This window comes from Dendrobates tinctorius, unplaced genomic scaffold, assembly GCF_039654945.1.
Source record: "Dendrobates tinctorius isolate UK_male_01 unplaced genomic scaffold, ASM3965494v1 ptg000223l, whole genome shotgun sequence".
Taxonomy (NCBI): Eukaryota; Metazoa; Chordata; class Amphibia; order Anura; family Dendrobatidae; genus Dendrobates; species Dendrobates tinctorius.
The window spans coordinates 5897991-5925170 of record NW_027361890.1 but is presented as its reverse complement, the minus strand read 5'-3'; the positions used below and the strand labels follow the sequence as shown (position 1 = coordinate 5925170).

General features: G+C 46.2%; 1 protein-coding gene across 1 annotated transcript in view; it reads left to right on the top strand.

Annotated features, from left to right (window-relative positions):
- The window catches only part of CTNNBL1 (catenin beta like 1), a 30395-nt gene extending 4599 nt beyond the window's left edge, over nucleotides 1-25796 (top strand). The window contains exons 2-16 of the mRNA XM_073555275.1: nucleotides 6762-6923; nucleotides 8335-8441; nucleotides 8531-8670; nucleotides 10961-11058; nucleotides 11238-11331; nucleotides 12480-12571; nucleotides 14345-14417; nucleotides 17531-17589; nucleotides 19215-19363; nucleotides 19499-19680; nucleotides 20979-21076; nucleotides 21161-21241; nucleotides 24278-24415; nucleotides 24633-24705; nucleotides 25494-25796. Of these exons, the coding sequence (XP_073411376.1) occupies nucleotides 6762-6923; nucleotides 8335-8441; nucleotides 8531-8670; nucleotides 10961-11058; nucleotides 11238-11331; nucleotides 12480-12571; nucleotides 14345-14417; nucleotides 17531-17589; nucleotides 19215-19363; nucleotides 19499-19680; nucleotides 20979-21076; nucleotides 21161-21241; nucleotides 24278-24415; nucleotides 24633-24705; nucleotides 25494-25582 (1635 nt within the window). The 3' untranslated portion in view covers nucleotides 25583-25796. The remainder of the gene's footprint in view (nucleotides 1-6761; nucleotides 6924-8334; nucleotides 8442-8530; nucleotides 8671-10960; nucleotides 11059-11237; nucleotides 11332-12479; nucleotides 12572-14344; nucleotides 14418-17530; nucleotides 17590-19214; nucleotides 19364-19498; nucleotides 19681-20978; nucleotides 21077-21160; nucleotides 21242-24277; nucleotides 24416-24632; nucleotides 24706-25493) is intronic.
- Nucleotides 25797-27180: the final 1384 nt, after the last annotated feature.

Below are 27180 nucleotides of genomic sequence, written 5' to 3'. Positions count from 1 at the left end.
TATAAAATGACTTCTTCTGTGTGTAACATTGGGGGGGGCAGGGTCTTCTTCTGGTTCTCACCGGCGTTCTCTTCCTCTTGTACAGGCCACTAATTATTCAGTGATCTGCCTCCTTTTCAAAATTCCACGCCGCTACTGTCATTGTGTGGGCTGCGCGTGTGCAGTGAGTCAGCGTCCTGTGTGAAGGACTTCAATAAAATGGCGCCGGATGTAGTGAAAAATTTACTGAGCCCAAACCCCATAGAATGAGCTCTTCTCACTGTTTAATCAACTTTTATCATTGGGAAAGCAGCTACTGACTTACAGAATCTCAATCTTTGGGGTGGGGGGTATCTATATCTCTGTGAGACTAGAGTGGCAGCAGTGCACTTGGTCGACCGCTGTGCCATTCATTCTCTGTGTGGGCAAAAAGCTCACCGCAGCGTTGGGCAGCCCCATAGGGTCAGATGAACGTGTGCACTGCTGCTCCATTCTACCCACTGGTGCGGGTCCCAGCAGTCCGACCCCCACTGGTTAATAAGTTGTCCTTCCAGTGGATAGGTGATAACTTGTTTTCAGCAGAGAATTCCTTTAACCTCTTAATGCCACATGTCGGCTATATCCATCATGGAGCTTGTGACACAGAGGCATAGCCAGCTCCACACAGGTAGATACTGGCTGTAATACATAGCTGACATCTGACTATAAGGGCAGCGATTGGCGTTCCCGTCAATCACTGCTATTAGGGTATGTGCACATGTTGCAGATTGACCTGTGGAATTTTCCGCACAGAATCTGCACCTCTTGGCACAAAAAGCAGGCCAAAATGCGTGCAGATTGTCATGCGTTTTTTGATGTGCGTATTTGTCTTACTCAATGTATAGTCAGTGGGTGCGGAAGCGCTGCAAATCCACTCAAAGAATTGACATGCTGTGGAAAAAAAACGCAGCGAATCCACACGGATTTTTCCGCAGCATGTGCACATCAGTTCTCAAATTTCCATTGACTATCATTGGTACTGTACTACACTGTGGATTGGATGCAATTCCGCGCATCCAAAAACTGCAGAAACGCATCAAAATCCGCAACGTGTGCACATAGCCTTAACGTCTTAAATGCTGCAGTGAATTGCTGTTAGCGGCTTCTACGCTCCGTGATCCAACCCAGATGTTAGTTCAGATGGCTATCGGATTTCCTGTGACGCAATCGCAGGGAACCGATCGGTTGCCATGAAAGTCGGGGGCCGGTTGAACGCCCCCGTGCCGGTCATGTGATCACTTATGTGATTGTAGAAAGCCGTGAGTTTTACTATATGCAGCAATACTGCGCTATTGTTGTATAAAGTAGAAGCGATCAAACAATTGCAGGTACAAGTCCCCTAAAGGGACTAACAAAGTAAAAAGTAAAGAAAGTTTATAAAAATTTGAATCTACACTGTTTTCCAGTTAACAAAAAAGATATGTAAAAAAAACTATACATATTTATTCAGTCTATCAAAATATAAAATTAATTAACCAGATCTGTAAAAAAGTGGAAAAAATTTGAGCTGCTAGAATTACAGGTTTTTGGCTGCCGCAACGCCACAAAAATGCAGATCAAAGAGTTTTATCTTCCCTAAAATAGTATAAAAAACTCATCAGGTCACATGCAAAAACCTCTTCCACGTTTTGGAAAATGACAAATCAAGCAAATTTCTTTTTTATTTTTTTTATGAAGTTTGGTATCACTGTATTTGTACTGACCTTAAGAATCACATTTCCAGGTCATTTTTACTGTAGAATGAAGAAGAGAAAAAGAAATCCAAAAAACAATTGTGTAGTTGCTGGGGTTTTTCCCTCCATAATTTTTCTGGGAATATTTTTTTCCTATTTTCCTATATATAGTATGATAAAAACCTACGATATAATTAAAAAATACAACTAGGCCCACAAAAAAAAACCCAGCCCTCACATGGTTTTGTCAGTTGGGAAAATAGTAAAAGTTGCGGCTCTCGGAAGAAGGGGAGGGAAAAAATGAAAGTTCAAAGACTTTCTCGATGCCTAAGGGGTTAAATATTAAGGACACTTTCCTATTCTGCGCTAGAAATGTAATCCCTTCATAAATAAAAAATGCTAGTAATTATCTGAAGAAAAACCAATAATGTTGAGAAAAAAATTAAAATCTGATGCAGCCCACGTCTTTCTGACCAAATGATGGTTAGCGTAGCCCTACTTGAATCTCGTTGCTTTGTCAGACATTAGATCTGGATTTCTAGCCTCATTGAAGGCATCAGGCCTCTTGCACAAAGTCTTCTGGTACTGCCACTTGTGTCAGTATCCACTGTGGATTTTGTGGGCTGATGTCCAGGCTCCGTCCGACTCTGTATGCGGGGATGTTTTCCTTAGAGGCAATATTCCTAGCCCTAATATTAGTTTATGCCTTCACTGTATGATCGCTAGGGATCTGACCTCTGAGATCACCGTTTTGCGGCTTATGGGTGGAAATGGTCTCGCAGGGAAGAAATGGCGAGGAGGACGCAACACTATGCCAACTCGCTTTCATTCTCAGGATTAGGGAAGGTCCCAAGGGTTGGTAAGTGGTGGCATATCGTAGCGATTTATGCCTTCATTTACTGACACTACATCAGATCAGATCATTTTTCTTACCCGAACTATGAAATTCTGGCATAAAATATCCAGACAGATTTTCACCTCATCTATGCCACTGCAGGGACAGATGGTAAACCCTGAGTTAAAGCGGCGCTCCTGTATGTTGATCCCACCTGACATTCCCCCCCCCCCCATATCTTCGGGACTTGGGTGTACGACTCAAGAGGATGTAGTTAATGGGAACTTTCAGGTTTAGTGCGTCGTCAAGCCGAGCATTCATTGTCACATTGGTGCAGCAGCCTGAGAACATGACAGTAGAAAGTAGCATCCTTTACATAAAGGGAGAAGGTGTTAAAGAGCAGTTTTCCTTTTATTTGTGGCGTGCGGTGCAGCACATAGTGGACACTTCAGTATCTGAACCAGTCTACCGCTCAAATAATCACACTCGGGGCGGCGAAAGCGGATCATGGAAATTATAGGATGAAACATTAACCTTTCTGGGATTATTGCAGACCCTTTATCAGTAAATGGTGGTCTAGCCATACACGGGCAGGGCGTATGGACCCAGAAAGTCTGAGCATTGGCATATCATCTGCTCCGCACAGCCTCCAAATCTGTCTCCAGAAGATAAGATTGGTCTTTTCGTGTAATTAATAATTTTAATTAAACCCTATAAACTAGCCTCTGAGCAGGGAGATGAGCGGACAGAGGGGATCCACTTACACCAAATCCCAGTACTTCATCTGCGCGCCAGTGTAAGCTGGCAGGCCAAGATTAGTGACTGTCTAATGAGGGCCATGAATTATTAATTGGCAAATTACCATTTGCATCCAGAACAAGCTTGGTCTTGCTCTGTAACCCCACACCGCACATTTGATTGCTCGCATTTAGCGTTCAGCTTTGTTATTCGGGCCGAGTTGAATATTAAGTGGCTTTTCTTTGCTGCTTTATCGAACTGTTTGATGTTTGTCTTGTCTCCATACCGGAGCTATATGTGCCAGGCATAGCAATGCTATGGTTGTATAAGGCTATGTTCCCACCATAAGTATTTGATTTTGCAGATTTTCTGCACCTATTAGGTATGGGTATGTGCACACGTTGTAGATTTGCCTGTGGAATTTTCTGCACAGATTCTGCCTGTAGATAATCCCCACTTTTTTATGCAGATTTTCATGCAGATTTGTATGCGTTTTTGCAAGCTAAATAAAGATATATTGTTTAACAAGAAAAAGTTGTGATGTTATTTCCTTGTCCAACCTCTTTTATATACTCCATACTCTTTTACACACACAGATAGATCTACAGATAGATATCCATACGTAATCTATCTACCTACCTGTAGATCGATTCATCTATAGATGGATAGATAATCCAAGCCCGATATTTAGTAATAAACATAATAAAATGGTACATAAAGAGTTAAATAAAGACACACATACACACACACAAAATCTGTGTTGGGCCAGGGTCACACTTGTGAGAAACTTGCATGAGTCTTACACCTCAATACCCGGCACTGCCGCCAGCACTCGGATCGGAGCGTTCAACTGCATAGAAATACATGCAGCCGCACACTCCAGTCCCAAGTGCCGGCAGCAGTGTCGGTTATTGAGGTGCGAGACTTGTGCGAGTTTCTTGCAAGTGTGACCCCGGCCCTAGACGCAATATCTGTTTATTCTAAAAAACTTAGAAAAAAAAATGGTGTGGGCTCCCGCACAATTTTCTGTGCCAGAGAGGGAAAGCCAGCGACTGGAGGTCGATGTTTATAGCCTAAGAAGGGGTTAATACCCATGGATCTTCCCAGGCTTATGAATTTTAGCCCTCAGCTGTATATTTAGCCTTTACTGGCTATTAAAATAGGGGGACCCCCCTCCCCCCCAAAAAAAAAAACTACGTTGGGTCCCCCTATAAGGCTAAGTGCACAAGCTGCAGATTCACCTGCGGTTTTTCCGCGCGGAACCGCAGGTAAAGTGACCTGCGGTTTGCCCTGCGGTTTTTGCCCTGCGGTTTCACACCTCTACTATATTAAAGGTGTGAAACCGCTGCGGAAACCGCCCAAACAATTGACATGCTGCGGTTTGTAAACCGCAGCAAAACAGCGCGGAAAAAAACGCTCCGTCAGCACAGCGTTTTTGAAAACCCATAGGGTTTCATTGTACTGTACTTGGTCTGCGGAACTGCTGCGTTTCCGCAGGGCCAAAACCGCTGCGGAAATGCAGCAGAATCCGCACCGTGTGCACATAGCCTAAGTAATAGCCAGAAAAGGCTATGCAGACAGCTGTGGGCTGATATTAATATCCTAGGAAGGGGCCATGGATATTGCCCCCCCCCAGGCTACAACCACCAGCTTTCAGCCGCCCCAGAATTGGCGCATCTCTAAGATGCAACAATTCCGGCACTTAGCCTCTCTCTTCCCACTGCCGTGTAGCGGTGGCATATGGGGTAATATTTGTGGGGTTGATGTCACCTTTGTATTGTAAGGTGACATCAAGCCCGGCTTAGTAATGGTGAGGCGTTAATGAGATACCTATGCATTACTAATCCTATAGTTGTGAAAGGGTTAAATAAACACACAGCCAGAATAAAGTATTTTATTGAAATAAACCGCTAAACAGTTTGCCATCTTTATTGTTCTGCTAATCCATGCGACACCCTTGATCACCTGTAAAAAAAAAAAAAAAAATTAATAAACCAACAGTATACTCCCTATTCTGACATAATCCATTTACTACCGAGTGTCCCACGATGATCTCCCCTATAGAACTGTCATCTATAGGCTCCTGCAGTGGTATCACTGAGGGTTCACTGGAGTTCATGCTCTCACTTTACGGCAGTGCTGCGTGAGAATTTTCCCACACAGCGGTGCCGCAAGTGACAGCCTGATCTCCATTGACCTTTGAGTAATACACTGCGGGAGGATACCTGCAGTCATTGTATCACCGAAGCCCCTGGAGAGTGGTCACCTCTGCCGATGTGACAGCTCTCCACGGGAGATCGTCGTGGGACAATCAGTACAGGAAGTATACTATTGCTTTATTATTTTATTTTTTTTTACAGGTGATCGAGGGCGTCGGGGATTAGCTGTATGGTGAGTATGTACTGTATGTGTGTGTTTGTTTTTTGGTTTTTTTTAACACTTGAACACACTAGTCAGATGATGGGACTATTACTGTCCCATCATCGGCTAGCTGCCACTGTAGCAGACACACAGACATGCATATATTCACCACACACACAGTCTCCGCCCACACACTCTTCCTCCTCCCAATCGGCATCATTTCTCGCACGCAATTCCGCAGGAAAACCGTACATCTCTTTACACCTGTGGTTTTGCTGTGGATTTGCCTGACTCGGTGGAAGTCAATGGGTGCTGAAACGCTGCACATCCGCAAAAAGAATTGACATGCTGCGGAAAATAAAACGCTGCAAATCCGCGTGTATTTTTCCGCAGCATGTGCACAACCAATCTCAATTTCACATTGGCTGTGCACTACACTGCATATTTGATGCAATTCCGTGCATCCAAAAACGCTGCGGAAATGCATCAAAATCTGCAGCGTGTGCACATAGTCTAAATCTGTTTCCTAGCATTTTTTCCTTGTGTTTTTGACTGCTTTTTTTGTCTTTTTTTTTGGTGTGTCATATTTTAAATGAAGCTGATTGCTTGTTGCTACTGCCTGGTATTTGGCCTTGTCAAAACTTTATTGATTCAGTTGTGCGGATTATGTGGGTTTTGAGTGCTTTTCCGAAGCAGTAACTCGCTAAAAACAGAGAAGCGTTTTTTACCTGTAGATTTTCCACACTTATTCAATTCCGTAAGGAAATTCAGCACATAAAACTCAGCATATCTGCAAGAGCAAATGACATGTTGTGGATTTCATACACGCACCGCAGGTCAGTTGATTCAGCGTAAAATGCACAGAGGACAGAGATATCTATAAATCCCTTTCATTTTACTTTAACTGGAAGAAAATGCGAAAATACATCATCAGAAACTCATTGTGGGAACATAACATTAGATATCCTTTGACTCGGTATATTTTATATATGACCATTCATATGCACAGACCTGTATGACAGGACATGGTACCTCCGTCTTACAGACCTGTAGGTTTTCCTGTTCGTCTCTCTGTAGCTCATATTTGCTATTTAATCCTGTTTAATGCTCATTTTTTTCCCTTTTTCTCTCCTAAGCCTGACAGAGGCGCTAAAAGGGGGCGAGAAGAAGACCCAGATGAGGTGAAACCTCCAAGAAAAGAAAGAGGTGGTCGGAACTGGGCCCGTGATGAAGAGAAGGCACAACAAGAGGATGAGCGGAAAACAACTGATGGCGTGGGTAGTGCTGATGACGAGGAGGTGAGTAGTGGCGGTCAGGGACTCCCAACTTCAGAATTGCGGGTGCCCCCCTGAAAAGGTCTCCTCCCCTGCGAAACCCTGAATTTCATTGCTGCAGCAAAGACCCTTGGTATAGGGAACAACACATCATTATAGAAATGTTACCTACTACTATAATTTGACTCCGATATTTTAACTGTTTTGCAATGAATTAAAAAAAAAAAAAAACGTAATAAATATTTTTACTATTGTGTTTTAACACTTTACGGAACTGGGAATCTGTGCCCCCTTGTGACTGAAACCAGAACACTGCCGGGGGAATAAAGTTCATTTTCTCCCCACAGTGTTCAGTTAAGTGCAGGTGCCAGGCATGTTATTAACATTATTAACCTGCAGATTAACCCCATATCTGCAGGTTTATAGCCGTTTTTCTGGTGACAGGTTCTCTTTAAATGGTTTACAGCTGTACCATAAGTTGGCCATATAATATAGCTGTTATCTCCTGCATGTGGAAGGAGTCCCCTCCACAATTGCGAACCCCTTCACTGTTATTTCATGTCCTAATGCAGGAAGAGGTTAAACTAAAAAAATCTTGGCACTTTCACTCTGGCCACTAATAGGCTGATAGTTCCTGTTTTGCCAAGACTGTTTTATAGTAGTCATCTCTTTATCATCACAGGCAAGATTGCACTGACAGATAACACCTATATACAGGATACCTGATTGTCTCCATTCACCTCCTCTGCCCTCCCTGCACAATGTCCTCTGCACAGATTACAGAGCATGCCTAGATTTGTGTCGTGTAAAAGTCTTAACCAGTTGACAGCTCCAAGTCTCCATGTGGCTGCTGTGAGGCTCTGAAATATGCTAGGCTCAATAGCTGCCCCCATAATGTACAGAAATAAAATCTACAATTCATAAGATACAGACAGATTAGACATAAAATATTTCAGCGATGCGTTTCTCTAAACAGGATGGAATCACCTGTCTTCTCTGTCATATGTGACAGGTTTTCATGTTTCTAAGTTCTGGTCTGAATATTTGGAAGTTTTTTACGTGCAGCTAATTTGCATAGACCGCACATAAAGAAGCAGCTGATTGGTTATTGGAGTGGGCTGTAGGAGTGGCTTGGTGTGAGCACTGCTACTGTGAAGCATCATGGTACTGTCTCTACACTTGCCCGGGAAGGAACGCTGACTGTAAGATCACCAGTCGCATCTGCCTGGCCCTGTATGTGTGCAATGGGCAACGTGGCGATAGGGCACACAACCTAGCAGGAATCCTATACACGATGTGACCAAATTAGAATACCCCTTTAAGTACTTAGTATTTCATCAGGTACCTTCATTACTGCACAATTATGTCTCTAGAGCAGGACCCTTTGTGTTTCGAGGAGATCTATTTAAGGGGTGCTAATATTTGTCCTTGTTAGGTGGAGCCTCTGGATGAAAGTGCAGTGAAGAGGATGATTCTGACTTTTGAGAAGAGATCTTATAAGAACCAGGAGCTGCGAATTAAATTCCCAGACAACCCCGAAAAGTGAGCAAACCTTTGTGTTATATAACTGAGCCTTGCGGACCTGCTGCCCTTGGCTGCGATCACCAGACTCTTCCTCTTTGCACTGGCAGGTTCATGGAGTCTGAGCTGGACCTGAACGACATCATACAGGAGATGCACGTGATCGCCACCATACCGGACCTGTATCACTTGCTGGTGGAGCTGAATGCGGTGCAGTCATTGCTGGGATTGCTGGGGCATGAAAACACTGATATCCTTTCACTTTTCAATATAATGTTGAGTGTTATGGTGGGCATGGAATTATTGTGGACCTGGAATATGCAGGATGTTGGGTCTGGCACAAATCTTTTTTTTTTTTTTTTTTTCCCATTTCTACGAGTGAAAATGATTGTTCATCATCATAATCACCTCTTAAAAAAAATAGCATGAGCATCGCTTCCTGCGAAAGTGTCGTGGTTGTCAAGGTGGGCTAGAGATTGTAAGACCATGTGAAAGAGAGACTGATGGGAGACGATTTGTTCTGTGTACAACACTATGGAATATGGTGGTATAAACATTTGGATTATTTAAAGGGGTATTCCCATCTCCAAGATCCTGTCCCAATATCTAGTAGGCGTTGTATTAATAATGGTAAATACCTCCAATTAGAAATGTAGTATAGTTCCTCAGATTCTCTATGTCGCTTAACTCATGTTGAGCATTGCAGTAGCTTACGTATCCATGGTTACAACCACTAAGAGCTGTCTAACTCACTATATGAGTGGTTGTAACCATGGACACCCAAGCTACTGCAATAGCCTACATGATAAGGGACATAGCATATCAGAAGAACTATACTACATTTCTAATTGGAGGCATTTGCTAATATTATTACACCTACTACATATTGGGATAGGATCTTGGAGATGGGAATACCCCGTTAAATAAAAGGACTGTTCCCTTTCAGAACAGTTTTTCCTATAAGCTTCATTAGCAGTAAAAGCTGAAATGTGCTTTACTTTGCTTGGATCCTGCATTGAGTCTTAACCATTGCACTCAGTGACTGTGGCGTTGTTGACAGCTCTGACGAGACATTGATGCAGACATTTGAGCTCAGTGCCTCATCCTATGTAGACGGCGCAAGCCTAGGCCACGTCTTAGCTAATTCATTGACTGCTGCACTGTTGACGTGACATCAACAGACACTGGGGAGTAGTGGGTGAGACTTGGCACTGGACCTGGGCAGGGTATGTTATGCACAGTTTAGTTTTTTTCTTAACACTACTAATGCAGCTTATAGGGAAACCTTCCCTTTTAGTTTCTGAATAGATATGACAAAATAGATGTACTTGTATTGTGAGGCAGTGACCTGTGTCACAGGTAGGGGTCGCTGTTTGTTCTCCCCAGGATGTGCATGGAGGCGTATGAAGGCCATAGGGGTGCATGGCAGTCTCGGGCGTAGCAGTGACTGCAATGCAGACTAGAAATAATAAAAAGTGTACTCTTGGACATGCAAGTGTCCTCTTGGACATGCAAGTGTCCAAGGCAAATGTAGGGAAAACCTGCTCTGGGATGTTGTGTTGTGAAACAGACTGCAGGATGAAGTTATGCAGTCCGTTTCATTCCAGGCCCGGGTTTTCCATGTGGCTGAAGGCCACAGGTTTCTTTGTTAAAAGCCTTGCAGTGAAGGGTTTGGGTGAGTCAGGGTCAGAGTAAGTGTCAGTCTGGTGTTTGGAGGAGGACAGAGCAGTCGGCTCTGCAGCGCTCCACCTGTGCGAGGCAACACAGGCCAGCGGAGCCAAACAGCGAGGGGAGCGGAGACGTGGCAACTGGTCAGAGGATGACTAGCGTGTTAAGTGACTGTAAACTGGAGGATATTGTGTACTGTGAAATGCTGTGAATAAAGAGACATTAACACAGCGGTGCAGTCACCCACGGGAATTGGTCAGAGGAGGACTAGCGTGTTTAGTGACTAATTAAGAGGATATGTGCCCGGCTGTGATCCGGAGGATATCGTGTGCTGTGTTTATGTGAACTGGACATTAATGCTGCACATTTATGAGTTGGACATTAACATTGTGCAAAGTAAACACGTTAAAGAGACTTTTGCTTTAAACTTTGCTGGGTCACTGCCTCGTTACTGCATTAGTGAGCTACCGCTGCACTACAGTATGTTCACCCTCACAGTTAAAGGGGCATTATGGTTAATTAAACCTATGTGCGGGGAAATGTTATGCAATATTTTATCGTGGTTTCTGTATATATTCCTGACAGTTCTCAAGATCTCTGCTTGCTATCGTTCGGAATAGGTTACTTCCAGTGGATAAATCTCTAGTTTTGTGGTGCCGGACTCACGGGTGCGTGGTTTGTTACAGTGCTGTATGTGCTCCCATTCCAGCGAATACGTAATGGCTCCTCCTGGGTACTTATAAGAGAGGATGTGTCCACTGTGGGAAATGCATACAGAAAGTGTGATACACAATGGCGGATACTGTCGTTTCCTTTTATCCTCGCTTTCTGATTCATGTCCCGCACAGAACGTTCCTTCCTTAGCGGGCCACATGTTTGTATTGCTGTGGTTGACTTGCTGCAAGAGCTGACGGATATAGATACTTTACATGAGAGCGAGGAGGGAGCCCAGGTCCTTATAGACGCCTTGGTGAGTAACCCTATAGGAGCACATTACTGAATCATAGAATCATAGAATCGTAGAGTTGGAAGGGACCTCCTGGGCCATCTAGTCCAACCCCCTGCTCAAAGCAGGATTCGCTAAATCATCCCAGTCAGGATGAATGCAATACTGCTTGTAAAACTGGAGATGGCTTTGCTGATCCTCAGGTGGAAGGACAAGTGATCGCCCTGCTGGTGCAGAATCTGGAGCGTCTTGATGAAACCACGAAGGAGGAAGCAGATGGCGTGCACAACACTCTTGGTACGGCCGCTGATACAAATCTGTTGTGGTGATGGCGACTCGGGGGCTCGGCTTCCTACAGTACAGTTATCATAGAGTACCAGTGTCCATCGCATGGTCAGGACAGATGGAAAAGATACTGAGAGCCGCAGATAACTACTGCGCATGCCTGAGATTCCCAGCCCCGCAGTGTGAATAACTCATAAGCGACTGCGGGGTGGGATCTGTGGCAGCGCGATATGAAGGCTGGGATGTGATCTGAGAGCACGGGCACGTCGGGTAGCGTTAACTGCGCATGCCCATGAAACTATAGTACAGCGCAGGTGCCAGCATTTCAAAAGAACACTGAGGAGGCGGCGCCAAATACAAAATGACTGATGGATGCGAGGCGTCTGTCAGAGGGGGAAAGACCTGCCCCCCTGTCAAATTTCAGGTATTTTTGAACAATTTTATAAACGATTATTTCTGCGGTGGAACAGAAGCTAAGAAACAGAGCCACCTTGACAGAATGCAGCATTAGTGCTGCACAAGGTGGCTCTTTTACTTAATAACGCCTGGGGGGGTGACAGGTTCACTTTAAAGTTACGTTCCAACTCCTGAGAAGAAAAAACCTCCTGTTTGCAAGTGTGTGTGTGTAGGGAGCGAAATCAGGAACAAAGTCTGTGTGCGCCCTGGGTAATGGCTGTGGTATACTGATGACTTACAGCAATCAAAGGAAGTCCAATCATGGCCGCTTACCCCATAGGTGTCACAGTCAGTAGCTATTGACCAGGGTGTCTAAGTGGTTACACAAAGAGAAATGGGCCCCGCAGTCACCGCCTGCAGTGTGATCCCATCTTGGACACATTCCTAAGGTTATGTTGTGGGAATTGCTTACATGGCTATTCCTAGGCAATGTTACAGGTTGGCTGACCAATGATCCATTGTGATCTAGCTAACCAGAAGGGGACACTAGACAAATGAGAGAGGGAGGTAATGGCCTCTTTCATCTACCAGAACGGAAATGATGTCACAACACTGAGCCCGGGTAAGTTGTAGGAGTGCAGGTACTCGCAGTGTGTTGTGTATAGGTTTGTTCCCAATTACTGTTTGTTTGGTTCTTGATTGAGAAATGAGAAAGTAGATGGTGGAAACACTAGGGTTAAGTAACGTCCTGCTTCTCCCTTCAGCAATCATTGAAAACATGACCGAATTTCGCCCGGAGATATGTTCTGAGGCGGCACAGCAAGGATTGCTGCAGTGGCTGCTGAAGAGGTTAAAGGTATGTGGAAGGGTCCCCTTCGCTCTGACCATGATGCTTAGCAGGAGGAGGTCTGTAATGGAAGCCGTCTGTACCCTGTCCATGGCACAGCAGGGATAGACGCATGTGAAACAGCCCATGTTCCAGAATACATCGTTGCTACCAGAACTCCGTATTGTAAAAGTCTCTGTTAGGCTACATTGACACATCGTGTGACACGTCTGTGTGCTGGTCGTTTTATTTTCTCGGTAACAACACACAAACCCATAGCGTTACGTTTCTCTTTGTACACGTCCGTTTTATACACAGCTCCGTTTCCTTTCTGTTAGACTGAGCATGTCCTATTCTCATCTGTGTGCCGATTCTCCTAGTAACCCCTTAGAGCTAATTTTCACCTTTATGACCAGGCCAAATTTTTTTTAAATCTGACCACTATCACTTTGAGGTCGTAACTAGAGATGAACGAATTTGATCAGGTCAGGGCTTATTCGGCGAGCTCTAGCGCTTCCTGAATAAGCTGCAGAGGGAACCCCGGTTTCCTGGAGCGCGCTGGCTGATCAGCTGAATGTTTCGCAGCTCTGTGACAGTCACAACACGTGTATGGATGGCCTGTGTGTTGGGCTCTCCATGCATGTGCTGTGACTGTCTCACAGCCACGACACATGCAGCTGCGGCGCTGATCAGCCGGCGCAAACCAGGAAGCCGGGTTCCCTCTGCAGCTTATTCAGTAAGCGCTAGAGCTCGCCGAATAAGCCCTGACCTGATCAAATTTGCTCATCTCTAGTCATAACTCTGGAACTCTTCAATGGATCCCACCCACTGATTCTGAGACTGTTTTTTGTGACATATTGTACTTTGTTAGTAGTAAATTTTGGTCTATATGAGTTGTGTATAGTTGTAAAAATATAAAAAATTTGACATAATGTTAGAAAATTTAGCAATTTTCAAACTTTAAATTGTTATGCCCTTAAATCAGTTATACCACACAAAGTAGTTAATAAATAACATTTCCCACTTGTCTACGTTACATCTGCATCATTTTTTAAACATATTTTTTGTTAGAAAGATATAAGTGTTAAAAGTTGACCAGCGATTTCTCATTTTTCCAAAAAAATTTACAAATCCATTTTTTGTGTGACTACATCACATTTGAAGTCACTTTGAGGGGTCTATATGACAGAAAATACCCAAAAGTGACACCATTATAAAAACTGCACCCCCAAAGGTGTTCAAAACCATATTCAAGAAGTTTATTAACCCTTCAGGGGCTTCACGGGAATTAGTGGACTGTGGAATGAAAAAATGAACATTTTGCTTTTTTTCACAAAAAGTTAGCCACAATTTTTTTTTACTTTCACAAGGGTAACAGTAGAAAATGGACCCCAAAATGTGTTGTGCAATTTCTCCTGAGGTCCTGCAAGGCCCACAGATGAGGAAAGAGACATATGGAATCAGAAGAACTATACTACATTTCTAATTGGAGGGATTTGCTAATATTATTACACCTATTATATATTGGAATAGGATCTTGGAGATGGGAATACCCCTTTAAGTTTGTGGCAGCAAAGTCACAAGCATCTTGTATTCTGTAATGATAAATCTAACACAAGCCATGCGACCCATTTGCCAATCATTGGCTGCTGTGATGGATGCGATGCTCCCTGGCCGCAGTCTCCGTGTAGTGTAGATACCCAGCGTTCTTCCTGCATTATAATTTCATATATTCCCTCCTCGCTGCTCTGTGTGTTTTGTGACTGCCAACAAGCTAATTCCTGAATTTTTTCTGGCATGTAGGCCAAGCTACCGTTTGATGCCAACAAACTGTACTGCAGTGAAATTCTGGCCATTCTTCTCCAGAATAACGATGGTAAGAGGATTAGGGTCTTACTGTATTGTTTATGCCTTCTGTCATTTGTGGATTGGATATATTGTTCAGCTGACTGCGCCTAAGTGTTCCCTAGCCGTCCTCACATCCATTCCTACTCTTGACACCCCTCTCCCGCTCTCCTCAGGCCTCTCCTACTCCTGACACCTCTCTCTTGCTCTCCCCAGTCCTCTCCTACACCTGACACCCCTCTCCCGCTCTCCCCAGTCCTCTCCTACTCCTGAAACCCCTCTCCCGCTCTTCCCAGTCCTCTCCGCCTCCTGTCACCTCTTCCCAGTCCTCTCCTACTCCTGACACCCCTTTCCCCAGTCCTCTCCTACTCCTGACACCCCTTTCCCCAGTCCTCTCCTACTCCTGACACCCCTTTCCCCAGTCCTCTCCTACTCCTGACACCCCTTTCCCCAGTCCTCTCCTACTCCTGACACCCCTTTCCCGTTCTCCCCAGTCCTCTCCCACTCATCACACCCCCTCTCCCGCTTTCCTCAGTCCTCTCCTACTCCTGACACCCCTCCCCCTCTCTCTCCAGTCCTCTCCTACTCCCGACACCCCTCTCCCGCTCTCCCCAGTCCTCTCCTACTCCTGACACCCCTTTCCCTCTCTCCCCAGTCCTCTCCTACTCCTGACAGGCCTCTCCTACTCCTGACAACCCTCTCCCACTCTCCCCAGTCCTCTCCTACTCCTGACAACCCTCTCCCACTCTCCCCAGTCCTCTCCTACTCCTGACAACCCTCTCCCACTCTCCCCAGTCCTCTCCTACTCCTGACACCCCTCTCCTGCTCTCCCCAGGCCTCTCCTACTCCTGACACCCCTCTCCTGCTCTCCCCAGGCCTCTCCTACTCCTGACACCCCTCTCCTGCTCTCCCCAGGCCTCTCCTACTCCTGACACCCCTCTCCTGCTCTCCCCAGGCCTCTCCTACTCCTGACACCCCTCTCCCACTCTCCCCAGTCTTCTCCTACTCCTGACCCCTCTCTCCAGCTCTCCCCAGACCTCCCCTGCTCCTGACACCTTTCTCCTGCTCTCCCCAGGCCTCTCCTACTCCTGACACCCCTCTCCCGCTCTCCCCAGTCCTCTCCCGCTCTCCCCAGTCCTCTCCCGCTCTCCCCAGTCCTCTCCCGCTCTCCCCAGTCCTCTCCCGCTCTCCCCAGTCCTCTCCCGCTCTCCCCAGTCCTCTCCCGCTCTCCCCAGTCCTCTCCCGCTCTCCCCAGTCCTCTCCCGCTCTCCCCAGTCCTCTCCCGCTCTCCCCAGTCCTCTCCCGCTCTCCCCAGTCCTCTCCCGCTCTCCCCAGTCCTCTCCCGCTCTCCCCAGTCCTCTCCCGCTCTCCCCAGTCCTCTCCCGCTCTCCCCAGTCCTCTCCCGCTCTCCCCAGTCCTCTCCCGCTCTCCCCAGTCCTCTCCCGCTCTCCCCAGTCCTCTCCCGCTCTCCCCAGTCCTCTCCCGCTCTCCCCAGTCCTCTCCCGCTCTCCCCAGTCCTCTCCCGCTCTCCCCAGTCCTCTCCCGCTCTCCCCAGTCCTCTCCCGCTCTCCCCAGTCCTCTCCCGCTCTCCCCAGTCCTCTCCCGCTCTCCCCAGTCCTCTCCCGCTCTCCCCAGTCCTCTCCCGCTCTCCCCAGTCCTCTCCCGCTCTCCCCAGTCCTCTCCCGCTCTCCCCAGTCCTCTCCCGCTCTCCCCAGTCCTCTCCCGCTCTCCCCAGTCCTCTCCCGCTCTCCCCAGTCCTCTCCCGCTCTCCCCAGTCCTCTCCCGCTCTCCCCAGTCCTCTCCTACTCCTGACACCCCTCTCCCGCTCTCCCCAGTCCTCTCCTACTCCTGACACCCCTCTCCCGCTCACCCCAGTCCTCTCCTACTCCTGACACCCCTCTCCCGCTCTCCCCAGTCCTCTCCTACTCCTGACACCCCTCTCCCGCTCTCCCCAGTCCTCTCCTACTCCTGACACACCGCTCCAGCTCTCCCCAGTCCTCCTACTCCTGACACCTCTCTCCTGTCCTATCCTACTCTTAAGACCCCTCTCCCGCTCTCCCCAGTCCTCTCCTACTCCTGACACCTTTCTCCTGCTCTCCCCAGGCCTCTCCTACTCCTGACGCCCCTCTCCCCAGTCCTCTCCTACTCCTGACACCCCTCTCCCGCTCTCCCCAGTCCTCTCCTACTCCTGACACCCCTTTCCCGCTCTCCCCAGTCCTCTCCTACTCCTGACACCCCTCTCCCGCTCTCCCCAGTCCTCTCCTACTCCTGACACCCCGCTCCAGCTCTCCACAGTCCTCCCCTGCTCTTGACAATGCTCTCTCCTGTCCTATCCTACTCCTAAGAACTCTCTCCCGCTCTCCCCAGTCCTCTCCTACTCCTGACACCCCTCTCCCGCTCTCCCCAGTCCTCCCCTACTCCTGACACCCCTCTCACGCTCTCCCCAGTCCTCTCCTACTCCTGACACCTTTCTCCTGCTCTCCCCAGTACTCTCCTACTCCTGACACCCCTCTCCCGCTCTCCCCAGTCCTCTCCTACTCCTGACACCCCTCTCCCGCTCTCCCCAGTCCTCCCCTACTCCTGACACCCCTCTCACGCTCTCCCCAGTCCTCTCCTACTCCTGACACCTTTCTCCTGCTCTCCCCAGTACTCTCCTACTCCTGACACCCCTCTCCCGCTCTCCCCAGTCCTCCCCTACTCCTGACACCCCTCTCACGCTCTCCCCAGTCCTCTCCTACTCCTGACACCTTTCTCCTGCTCTCCCCAGTACTCTCCTACTCCTGACACCCCTCTCCCGCTCTCCCCAGTCCTCTCCTCCTCCTGACACCCCTCTCTCGCTCTCCCCAGTCCTCCCCTGCTCCTGACATCCCTCTTAAGCGTCCTCTCCTACTCCTGACACCCCTCTCACGCTCTCCTCAGTCCTCTCCTACTCCTGACACCTTTCTCCTGCTCTCCCCAGTCCTCTCCTACTCATGACACCCCTCTCCCGCTCTCCCCAGTCCTCCCCTGCTCCTGACAACGCTCTCTCCGTTCCTCTCCTCCCTCCTCAGTCTCATGCACCGTCTTGCCCCCTGTCACTGTGTATTGATCCTCTTTGCTGATGGATTTATTCTTCTCTGCTGACATTATCTTCCTTTCTCTCAGACACTCGGGAGCTCCTGGGGGAGCTGGATGGAATAGACGTGCTGCTTCAGCAGTTATCGGTGAGAGCCTCCCACTCGCTGCCCGCTTACACCTTGGCATCTCTCCGAGCATATGGTGGTAGACTGCTGTCTCAGCTTTTACAAGAGAATATTACTACGCACCTGCCTGTGATACTGTCTAATGCCAAACCCCATGCCACCCAGACTCTGCTGAAGTATTGATTATTGCTCTTCTTCACATCATTTTCTCATAGCTACCTTTTTATCTTTCCACCAATTGCCAGTGTGGCATGCGCCCGTGGGGATACAGCTTTGATCAGGAATCGTACATTCATTAGCATCTGGACAGGTGTGGTTAGACAGATGTGATAGAGAGATATATCAGTGCTAAAGATATATACTATATACATTTCCATGAAGATATTCCAGCTTGAGTCTCTGCTAAATTTCCTTTGCAATCCAGTTTAAATCGAATTGCTCTTTAGGTACACGAATAATGCCGTGTATATTGCTTAGAGCTGGTACTGAGATATTCCACATATTATCGTAATCTGTATGGACCGTTTCACAATTGAGAACATCAGCTTCTTGCCTGCCCACTCTGGTGTCAGCTAAATACAGATTTAGGGTAAGTTCACACAGGACTTTTTTGCTGCGTTTTTTTTAATTTTTTTTTTTTTGCTTATTTTCAGCTGCTTTTTCCATTACCATCAAAGCCTATGATATTTCAGAAATCTCATGCACACATATTGTTTTTTTGTGTGATCAGGATTTTGTGCTCTGCTGTGTTTTTTGGACATAGAGCATGTCACTTCTGTCAGCGTTTTTGCTCTGGTTTTTTAGCGTTTTTCACCCATTGACTTGAATGGGTGTTGAAAAAAACGCACCAAAAATGCAGGTGTCATTATTTTCAGCGTTTTTGCTGCAGAAAAGTCGTGGACAATAGCATGGACAAAGAGACAAAAAAAAACGCAGAAAAAAACGCACCTAAACCTGCATTTTTGCCGCAGCTTCTTTCCTGCCAAGAAGATCAGGTTTTGCTGCAGAAAAAAAGCGGCAAAAAAGTCCTGTGTGAACTTACCCTTAAAGGGTATCTGTCACAAGGTTTGTGCTGCTTAATCTGAGATCAGAGACCGTGATACCAGCGATATGTCACTTAGCTACTTGTTGCAGTTTCAATAAAATCACTTATCAGCAGGTTATCACTACAGGACTAGTAAACCTGTTGCCATGTAGTACTCCATGTTCATGAGCTTTGTATAACCGTGCCGCAGCACTGGTTGGCAGCTTTCTGCCTATGCATGGTGTAATAAGAAAGTAGCCACAGTAGTGTGGGTAAGGTTATACAAAGCACAGCATTCAGAGAACTCGTAGGTCTGAGGAAATAAAACTTGATTTTATCAAAGCTCTACAGCAAGCTGCTCAGTAAGTGATACATCACTGTAATCAGGGTCTTGGTCTCTACATCATGTTGCTCTCAGATTACACTTCAAAAACCTGCTGATGGATTCCCTTTAAAGACACGTCTTCTCTTCCTTTTACATAATAAACATGCCAGATATAGTGCCTGCATGATATTTTGGCTCTTGCTGTATACGCCTTTGTGGAAGCTCTTAGGTTTTTGTATTTTGGGTGAAGTTGTTCATTGAACATAGTGTATCGCTGAGCATGTTGCTTCCTCTTAGGTGTTTAAGCGGCATGATCCCAGCACCGCAGAGGAGCAGGAAATGATGGAAAACCTGTTTGATGCCCTTTGCTCATGCCTAATGTTGAGCAGCAACAGAGACCGATTCCTGAAAGGTGAAGGCCTGCAGCTCATGAACCTTATGCTTAGGTGAGGTGCTCCCCATTGTAAAGGCTTCTGAAAGCAAGAAGTGTAATTCATGTGCGGCTTTATGAACATGCATTGCTGATGTTAGGCTGCATGGATGAGTTGCAACAATGTCCTGTAATCCTTGATCCTTTGCAGAGAGAAGAAAATGTCCCGCTGTAGCGCTCTTCGTGTGCTGGACCACGCCATGATTGGCCCTGAAGGCAGTGACAACTGCCACAAGTTTGTAGACATCCTCGGCCTCAGGACCATCTTCCCACTCTTCATGAAGTCGCCCAAAAAGATGAAGAAAAGCGGTGTTTCCGAGAAGGAACACGAGGGTGAGGCCGCCAAGGAGCTGGCGCTGTGCATTGCATGATGAATTGTGGCTCTTCACGCTCACCTCCGCAAGCACCCACAAGGCTCCGAGCCTCAGCAGTGCAGCCCGCCACGGCTCGGAGAGCACTGACACTGCACAAGGTTATAAGCAGGGTGTAAATTACGCCTCGTATGCAGTAAATATACTGCTCTCGGATGCCAAGCTGGATAGCTATTCTCTTCCCCAGGAAGTCCTTGTAGACGTTCCGAGGAGTCGTTTCCAGAGTTTGCACTAATCCATCTGATTACCCTGGAGCACACAGCATGCGTTGATCTTAGACCGTGTTCCCATGTGACACTGTTAGTCTGTTTGTGACTCAGGAAACTAAGGACCGGAGTGCTGCCGTTATTTTCCCAGTAGGAAATGTCACTGTCGTTCCGGCTCTGACCTTCTCACTGGCTCCTCCATCTTGGCTTTCATGTAGATAACGTTGCCATTCATTTTTTGTGAGATGATCCACACTGCAGTATAATTACTATAAATATATAAAGGCTATTTTTTTATTTTAGTGATGCAGATATAGTTCTTCCATTAAGTGTAAAGAAATCACCAGTAAATATGACTTGTTTATATCCAGCTTTACTGGCATACTGAAGGGCAGTATTGGCTAACGCTATAACAGTTGGCATAAGCAAGCAGATGTGCTGACCATAATCAACGGGAAATGAAGTAGCGGTTATATTGGTTAAGCAAACAAATAAAACGTGGAAAATAATTCTTAATACTTTAGATTCCGTCCCACATGTGCTGCAGGGCTGTGTCTGCCAGTGCCGTTCGGTCCTCTTCTCGTACATGGGTATGATCTGTTATACCAGGCCCTGCACAAGAGTGTCACTGTTTGTGGGGGAAAATAGAAACTTGCCAACCCCTTTTACCCCTTGGCATAAAAAGATGCACATGTTTGTCCATGCTGTTGTCAGTAGATGTCTGCTATATAACATCGCTGGTATCTGTGTCTACCAGCAGATAGCTGAGCGCTGATCGCTGCTGTTAACCATATAGATGCCGCTGTCAAACTCTTACAACGTATTAAAATGGAGCGGACACATCGGCTTGCATTGCTCCTTACCAACATGATCGCACGGCACCGGTGGATTACCAGGGCAGCTGGAGGCCTGCTCACATCCTGATACTCTTGTTCAGGGCCTGTGCTGCATTCCATAATGGGCAGTTTAGCATCACTTGTATGTCATTAAGAAGCATTCTATACATTTTGATATCAGCGTCTCTATTGTAACTTGTCTTTTTTTTACTATACAGAACATATCTGCTCCATCTTGGCTTCATTACTGCGGAATCTGAAAGGGCAGCAAAGAACCAGACTACTCAACAAGTTCACCGAGAATGACAGCGAGAAGGTGAGTGTCGCTCACAAAGACTTGTCCCCATAGTATGATACGGAGATTTGCTGTGTGACTCGGGACCTCATTACCATTTACCAGGTGGACCGCCTTATGGAGCTGTATTTCAAGTATTTAGAAGCTGTGCGGGTGGCTGACAAGAAGATTGAAGGCGAGAAACACGTTAGTATCGTGAAGGCCTACATTTCTAAAGGCACTTAATGTTGCACATAGGACACGTCGTCCAGTCTACCTCTACTATGCAGATCGGCAAGTATAGTATTAGTTTAGTCTGTGAGGCAGCTCTTCTAGTTGCCCACCACTGACGGGGGCTGTGTAGTCATCAGCACCCTGCAAATGGAGGAGAATCTATTTAGCAGTGCTTTTTATTTTACCTTATAAAGATCTAATGATATCTAAATTTTTATCTCTCAAAAGGCAAAGCGTGTGATAAATCAGTGCATTAACCAATACCAATCGACTAAGGGACAACCCATGGACAATTAATGTGCCCATGGAGGTGGGGGAAAAACCTCACCTGCTGAACCGATGCCACTTTAGTGCTCACATCACACTGAATGGCTGTAAAGGGCTGCATTGATTGTACGGCAGATGCCAAACATGCCAGCGACACACTCTCTGTAACTGATCTCTGGTCTTGCTGTTAAATGATGGTCCTAAACTTTGTCTTCCTTCCTCTATTGATACTTTATAGGGTATTTGAGAACTGCCCTCCTAAACCAGGCAAACCCTTTACCTGCCAAGCACATATCTTATACATCATTGTAGGGTGACAGCTCAGAAGCCATAGATGAGATGAGATACGTCCTGGCTACTATTGGCCATATCACAGCCGCCATCCAGGACTCATTTTAAAGCTAATATTGTGAGCTTTACAGTTACACTAGAATCGCCGCTGTTCCCACAATTCAGCACCAGATATCACAGCGTAAAGTGACACCTCCATGTCTATCTGCAGCTCTCACTCTTGATTCTCACATAATAATACATTTTATTTCTATAGCGCCGACATATTCCGCAGAACTTTACATTTCAGAGGAGATTTGTACAGACAGACATTACAGCATAACAATAATCACATAGATCATAACAGATACCAAGAGGAATGAGGGTCCTGCTCACAAGCTTACAATGTATGAGGCAAAGGGAGACACGAAAGGTGGGTGGTAACAATAGCTTTAATTGTTTGGACCAGCCATAGTGTAAGAATCGGGTGTTCCTGTTGCTGCATGAACCGGTTACCAACCAGTATGTGTAAAAGTACAGACACAGAGGGGCTATTAAGTCCATGGAGGGTGTGAGAACAGATGATATTAGGGTTCTGGTTTTGAAGAAAATTTTGAATGGTCAGCACAGTGGTAGTCAGATACGTATGTTGAGGCGATAGGCCAGTCTGAAGAAATGCATTTTTGGGCACGCTTAAAACTATGGGTATTGGGGATTAATCAAAGTGTCCTGGCTAGTGCATTCCAAAGAATTGGCACAACACTCGAGAAGTGTTGGAGACAAGAATATGAGGCTTGGATTATTAAGGATGTTAATCTTGGGTCAGAACGGAAGGCATGGGTAGGGTGGTAGACTAAGGTGAGGGAAGAGATGTAGGATGGTGTTGAAGCGGGGAGAGCTTTGTAGGTGAGAGTGATAGGTTCATATTGAACTCTATATTGGTTAGGCAACCAGTGCAACGACTGGCACACGGTAGAGGCATCGGTGTAACAGTTGGCGAGGAATATGATCCTGACTGCATTTAATCTTGTGATCTCTTGATCTGGGTTGAAACTGCAGCCTTAGCTGTTGTGACGGCGATCCAGGCTAAGATACAGCCTATTAAATGCTCCCACCCTTCTGACTTCACCTAGCGTGGAGGGGTAGCCGACAGGCGGCAAGGACAAAAGGGAGGTCAATTATATAATCCTTCTCCCATCCCTTTGTAAGACCAGATTTTCTGTGTTTCACACCAGCAAAATAAGAAAAAATATTTAGGGAAATTAAGGAAAAAAATGAATTACCGTATATACTCGAGTATAAGTTGAGATTTTCAGCACATTTTTTGTGCTGTAAAAAGGCCCTTTCGGCTTATACTACAGAGAGGGTCCCAGAAGATGGAAGCGGGAGCTGCAGCGGCCGAGCAGCAGGTCAAAGGAGGCAGGAGTGGCTGCAGCGGCTAAAACCTGTGCCCACTGCTATAGAGAAATCCACAACCATGAGCATGCAGTGCAGAGAATATTCGTTCCCTTACGTAGTGGGCACATGTGATTGCCCCTCCAATGCAGCTGCTGGCATCGGAACTAGAATAAAAAGCAAACAAAAAGTCACACATACCCCACAATTGTACGTATTTTAAAACTAAACCCCTCAGGTACAGAAGCATGCTTACAGCCGCCGCTCAGTGTGTACTGAGCAGTGACTGTACCCTCTCCGTGCACACTTCTATAACTGAAAGTGATTGCCGGCGGCTCACCGGAGGAATAAGGTACATTTTCTCCCAGTATCAGCTCTTTCAGTGCAGCTGCCAGACACCATTATAACTCTATTAACCTGCAGATTAACCTCTTACCTGCAGGATAATAGTGTTGGGGACATGAAAGGATCCCTTTAAGGGCTTTCTTGATATTTCAGATTAAAGTTTACAGGGTTAAGGTAGTGTCACACTTAGCGATGCACCAGCGATCCCGACCAGCGATATGACGCAGTCAGGATCGCTGGTACATCGCTAAGTGGTCGCTAGTGAGCTGCCACACAGGCAGATCTCACCAGCGACATAGCAGGGGACGGGGGTCGCTACTTACCTGTCACACCAGGTGATCCTGCGTCCTCCCGCCCGCGTCCATGCGTCGCTCGTCTCCACAGCAGGAAGCTCAGCAGGAAGCTGACGACGAGAAACAGTCCAGGACGTTCTCGCGCGATCAGCGATAACCAGCGGGGGAGCCGGTCGGAGGTAAGTATCAGACATAGCGATATCACTAGCAATATCACTATAACGTCACAAAAACCAGTGATGTTATAGCGATATTGCTAGTGATATCGCTATGTGTGACAGACCCTTAACAAGCCGTATTTATTTATTTATTTTTTTAATGAAAAAAAGAAAATCTGATATTAAAGTTTTGCAACAATAGTAATGGCCCATCCTGTGAAGTGGGAAAACAGTATGCTGTTGTCGAGCCACCATTCATCACTTTTTCTTTCTCTAACTAGGACATGGTGCGGCGTGGTGAAATACTAGATGATGATTTGGAAGACGAATTTTACCTGCGCAGACTGGATGCCGGGCTGTTCCTGCTTCAGCTGCTGTGCTACATCACTGCAGAGCTCTGCAACAGTAGTATGCCACAGGTGACTGCAGCGCCCGGCCCATTGGGGACATGCTGCACGGCTTGTCTCCAATGCAAAGTTATTGCCTATTCACGTGAGAAACCCGTGCACCTTGTACATAAAGGATGGTGCCTTCCTTTATTGTCCGCAGTGATTTTCTAGATGCTGACTTTTGTGATTGAAGCTTATACTGTGTGCTCCCTGCCTTCATACTTATGTCCTATCTCCTTGGCTGTAGGTACGACAGAGAGTAATGCAGATTTTGACTATGAGGGGCAGCTCCATCAAAATCATTCGACATATACTGAAGGGTGAGTATGAAACAGTGTTTCAGCTTGTCGTATTCATTCCACTTATGTCCATGTGCCCTATTGTAAAGGCCCCCCTTATAGCAACCGTTAATTAGGGTCTCTCTTTGTAGCTTGGTTTCATGAATTACATGGTCACCAGTTCATTCACACTACTTGCAGCTTTCTCTGCCAATAGGTTATAGCTAGAAATGTCTGCAACCCCTTCAACCCCTTTAACAGACTATGTCATAAACTATGCAGGTAAAGGGCATTTTCCTTAGAAGAAAACATTTTTTTTTTTTTTTTTGTGGATTTGTTCCAAAAATTAAATATTGCTGAATTTCTCAAGGAAAGTACAGGGAATAATATAGATCTGAAAGTCCCCCGAAGAGGTGGACTTTTTGAAGAATTTCAGCTTGTACATATACTCAATATATATGTACACAACAGATCATTTGTGAAGTATATAACCGCTGATGCTGATAGGCTATATAAGCTGATTGGTGGTCATTTACTAACCTAAAATTTCTTGCACACAGCATATCATGTTGTTTGTAGAACATATGTTTGTATGGGGCGATGAGCTGCCGGCATAAAAATCATTGCACCCGACGAACAAGCTTCTTGTTCATTCAACTAGTGATTGCTCTTTAGATGGGTTGTTTAGCCGGGGACAGCCATTTCCTACAAACACCAGTTCTCCTCCGATTACTGGGCCATTATGGTTTATTAGATGTGGCTGTAAAACTCCCGAGTTCTGATGTGTAGCAATTAATTAATAATTGTTAAAATGTTTTTATCTGTTGCAGAATATTCCGAGAACATCGGTGACGGGAAGAGTGCAGATTTCCGGGAGAGCGAGCAAAAGCGAATCCTGGAGCTGATAGAGACATTGTAAAAGATTGGCCGTCATTCATTCCTGTAACAATCCGGAGTCTGCAGAGCGTTGCACAATTTCAGGACATCAGATATCCGCGTTTTTGTATATACTGATTTGGGATCAGATGTATTAGACATCGGGTTTCTGCCCGCTCTCTGTGAATAGTGGGAACTATATTGAGAATCACTTCTGTGTGTCTTATTTTTATAAAAAGTCCATCATTAAATATTCAGCTCGGTGTATTCCTAGTTATTTCAGGTTGGGTCATATTGAGTCTGGTGGTTTACATTCTTAAAAAGAAATTCTATTGTATCAGATCATTGTCAGCCAATGGTTCTCTTTATTTCCTAATCTATACGGGGAGAAGAGCAGAAGGGTGCCGTTACACTTAGCGATGTACCAGCGATCCCGACAACGATATGGATCGCTGGTGCATCGCTAAGTGGTCGCTAGTGAGCTGCCACACAGGCAGATCTCACCAGCGACATAGCAGGGGTCGGGGGTCGCTACTTACCTTTCAGACGCGGCGATCCTGACGCCCGCCCCGCGTCCACGCATCGCTCGTCGTCACAGCAGGAAGCGCCCGACGAGAAACGGTCCAGGACATTCTCTCGCGACCAGTGATGAGCAGCGGGGGAGCCGGTCGGAGGCAAGTATCACACACAGCGATATCGCTCTAACGTCACAAAATCGGTGACGTTACAGCGATATTGCTAGCGATGTCGCTATGTGTAACGGGGGCTTAAGCCAATGCTGAACACTTCTGTCAGCAGCATCTTATCTCAGAAAGAAGGGAAAGATCAGGAGATCAAAGTGCTAAATTCTTGTATCCTCCAACATTATCTCCTGGGGAGAGAGTCACAAATCCCCACACACATCATAGTCGGACTGTCCCTTGGGAATCGGCGAGTTTGGCGAATTCTTAGCTGACTGTGAGTTTGGTCAACGATCAAGCCTTAAAATTGGCGAACTTGACTCTTGGAGACATCTGCCACTTGTGATCGAGCACAATGATCTACGGTCTTTTGAATAGGGTAACTGTCCAATCTGACGGACCTTCACTTATTTGAGTTGTTTTGTTTTTTTCTCATTACAAACCAGAAAAATATTATTTAGATGGACCTCCCCTTAACTATGGTCTCTCTTTATAGTGTTTTATTAATAATGAACAGTTGATTCGTGTATAAAATGCAATGGTATTGAACTTGGTGGGTTATTAGACGCTAGTAATCTAGTGCTGTCTCGGCTGGTAAAGGCAGCGTGCGTGCCCTAGTGAACGCGCTCATTATGGCGGGGGCAGTGGTTATTTCTCCCTTAGGATTAGCGCTGTAACAAAGCTGTGATTTCTCAGCCGCTGCAGACAGTATTCCTACTGCGTATCATCACTGGTGTAACAATAGCTGCTGGGCATGTGCTGCAAAATGCAGAGTATCAGCTCCTGTAATGAGGCGGGAATATGCAGACACACAAAGCACCCGAGTGACATAGGCTTTATTCCTAATCCCTTAATGACAAAGTTATTTTATATGTTAATTCCCAGAATACATTTCATATTTAAACGGCGTGCGGATTTCAAAGTCTTCACATATAAATGCCATATTGTTTCTAGGCTTCAC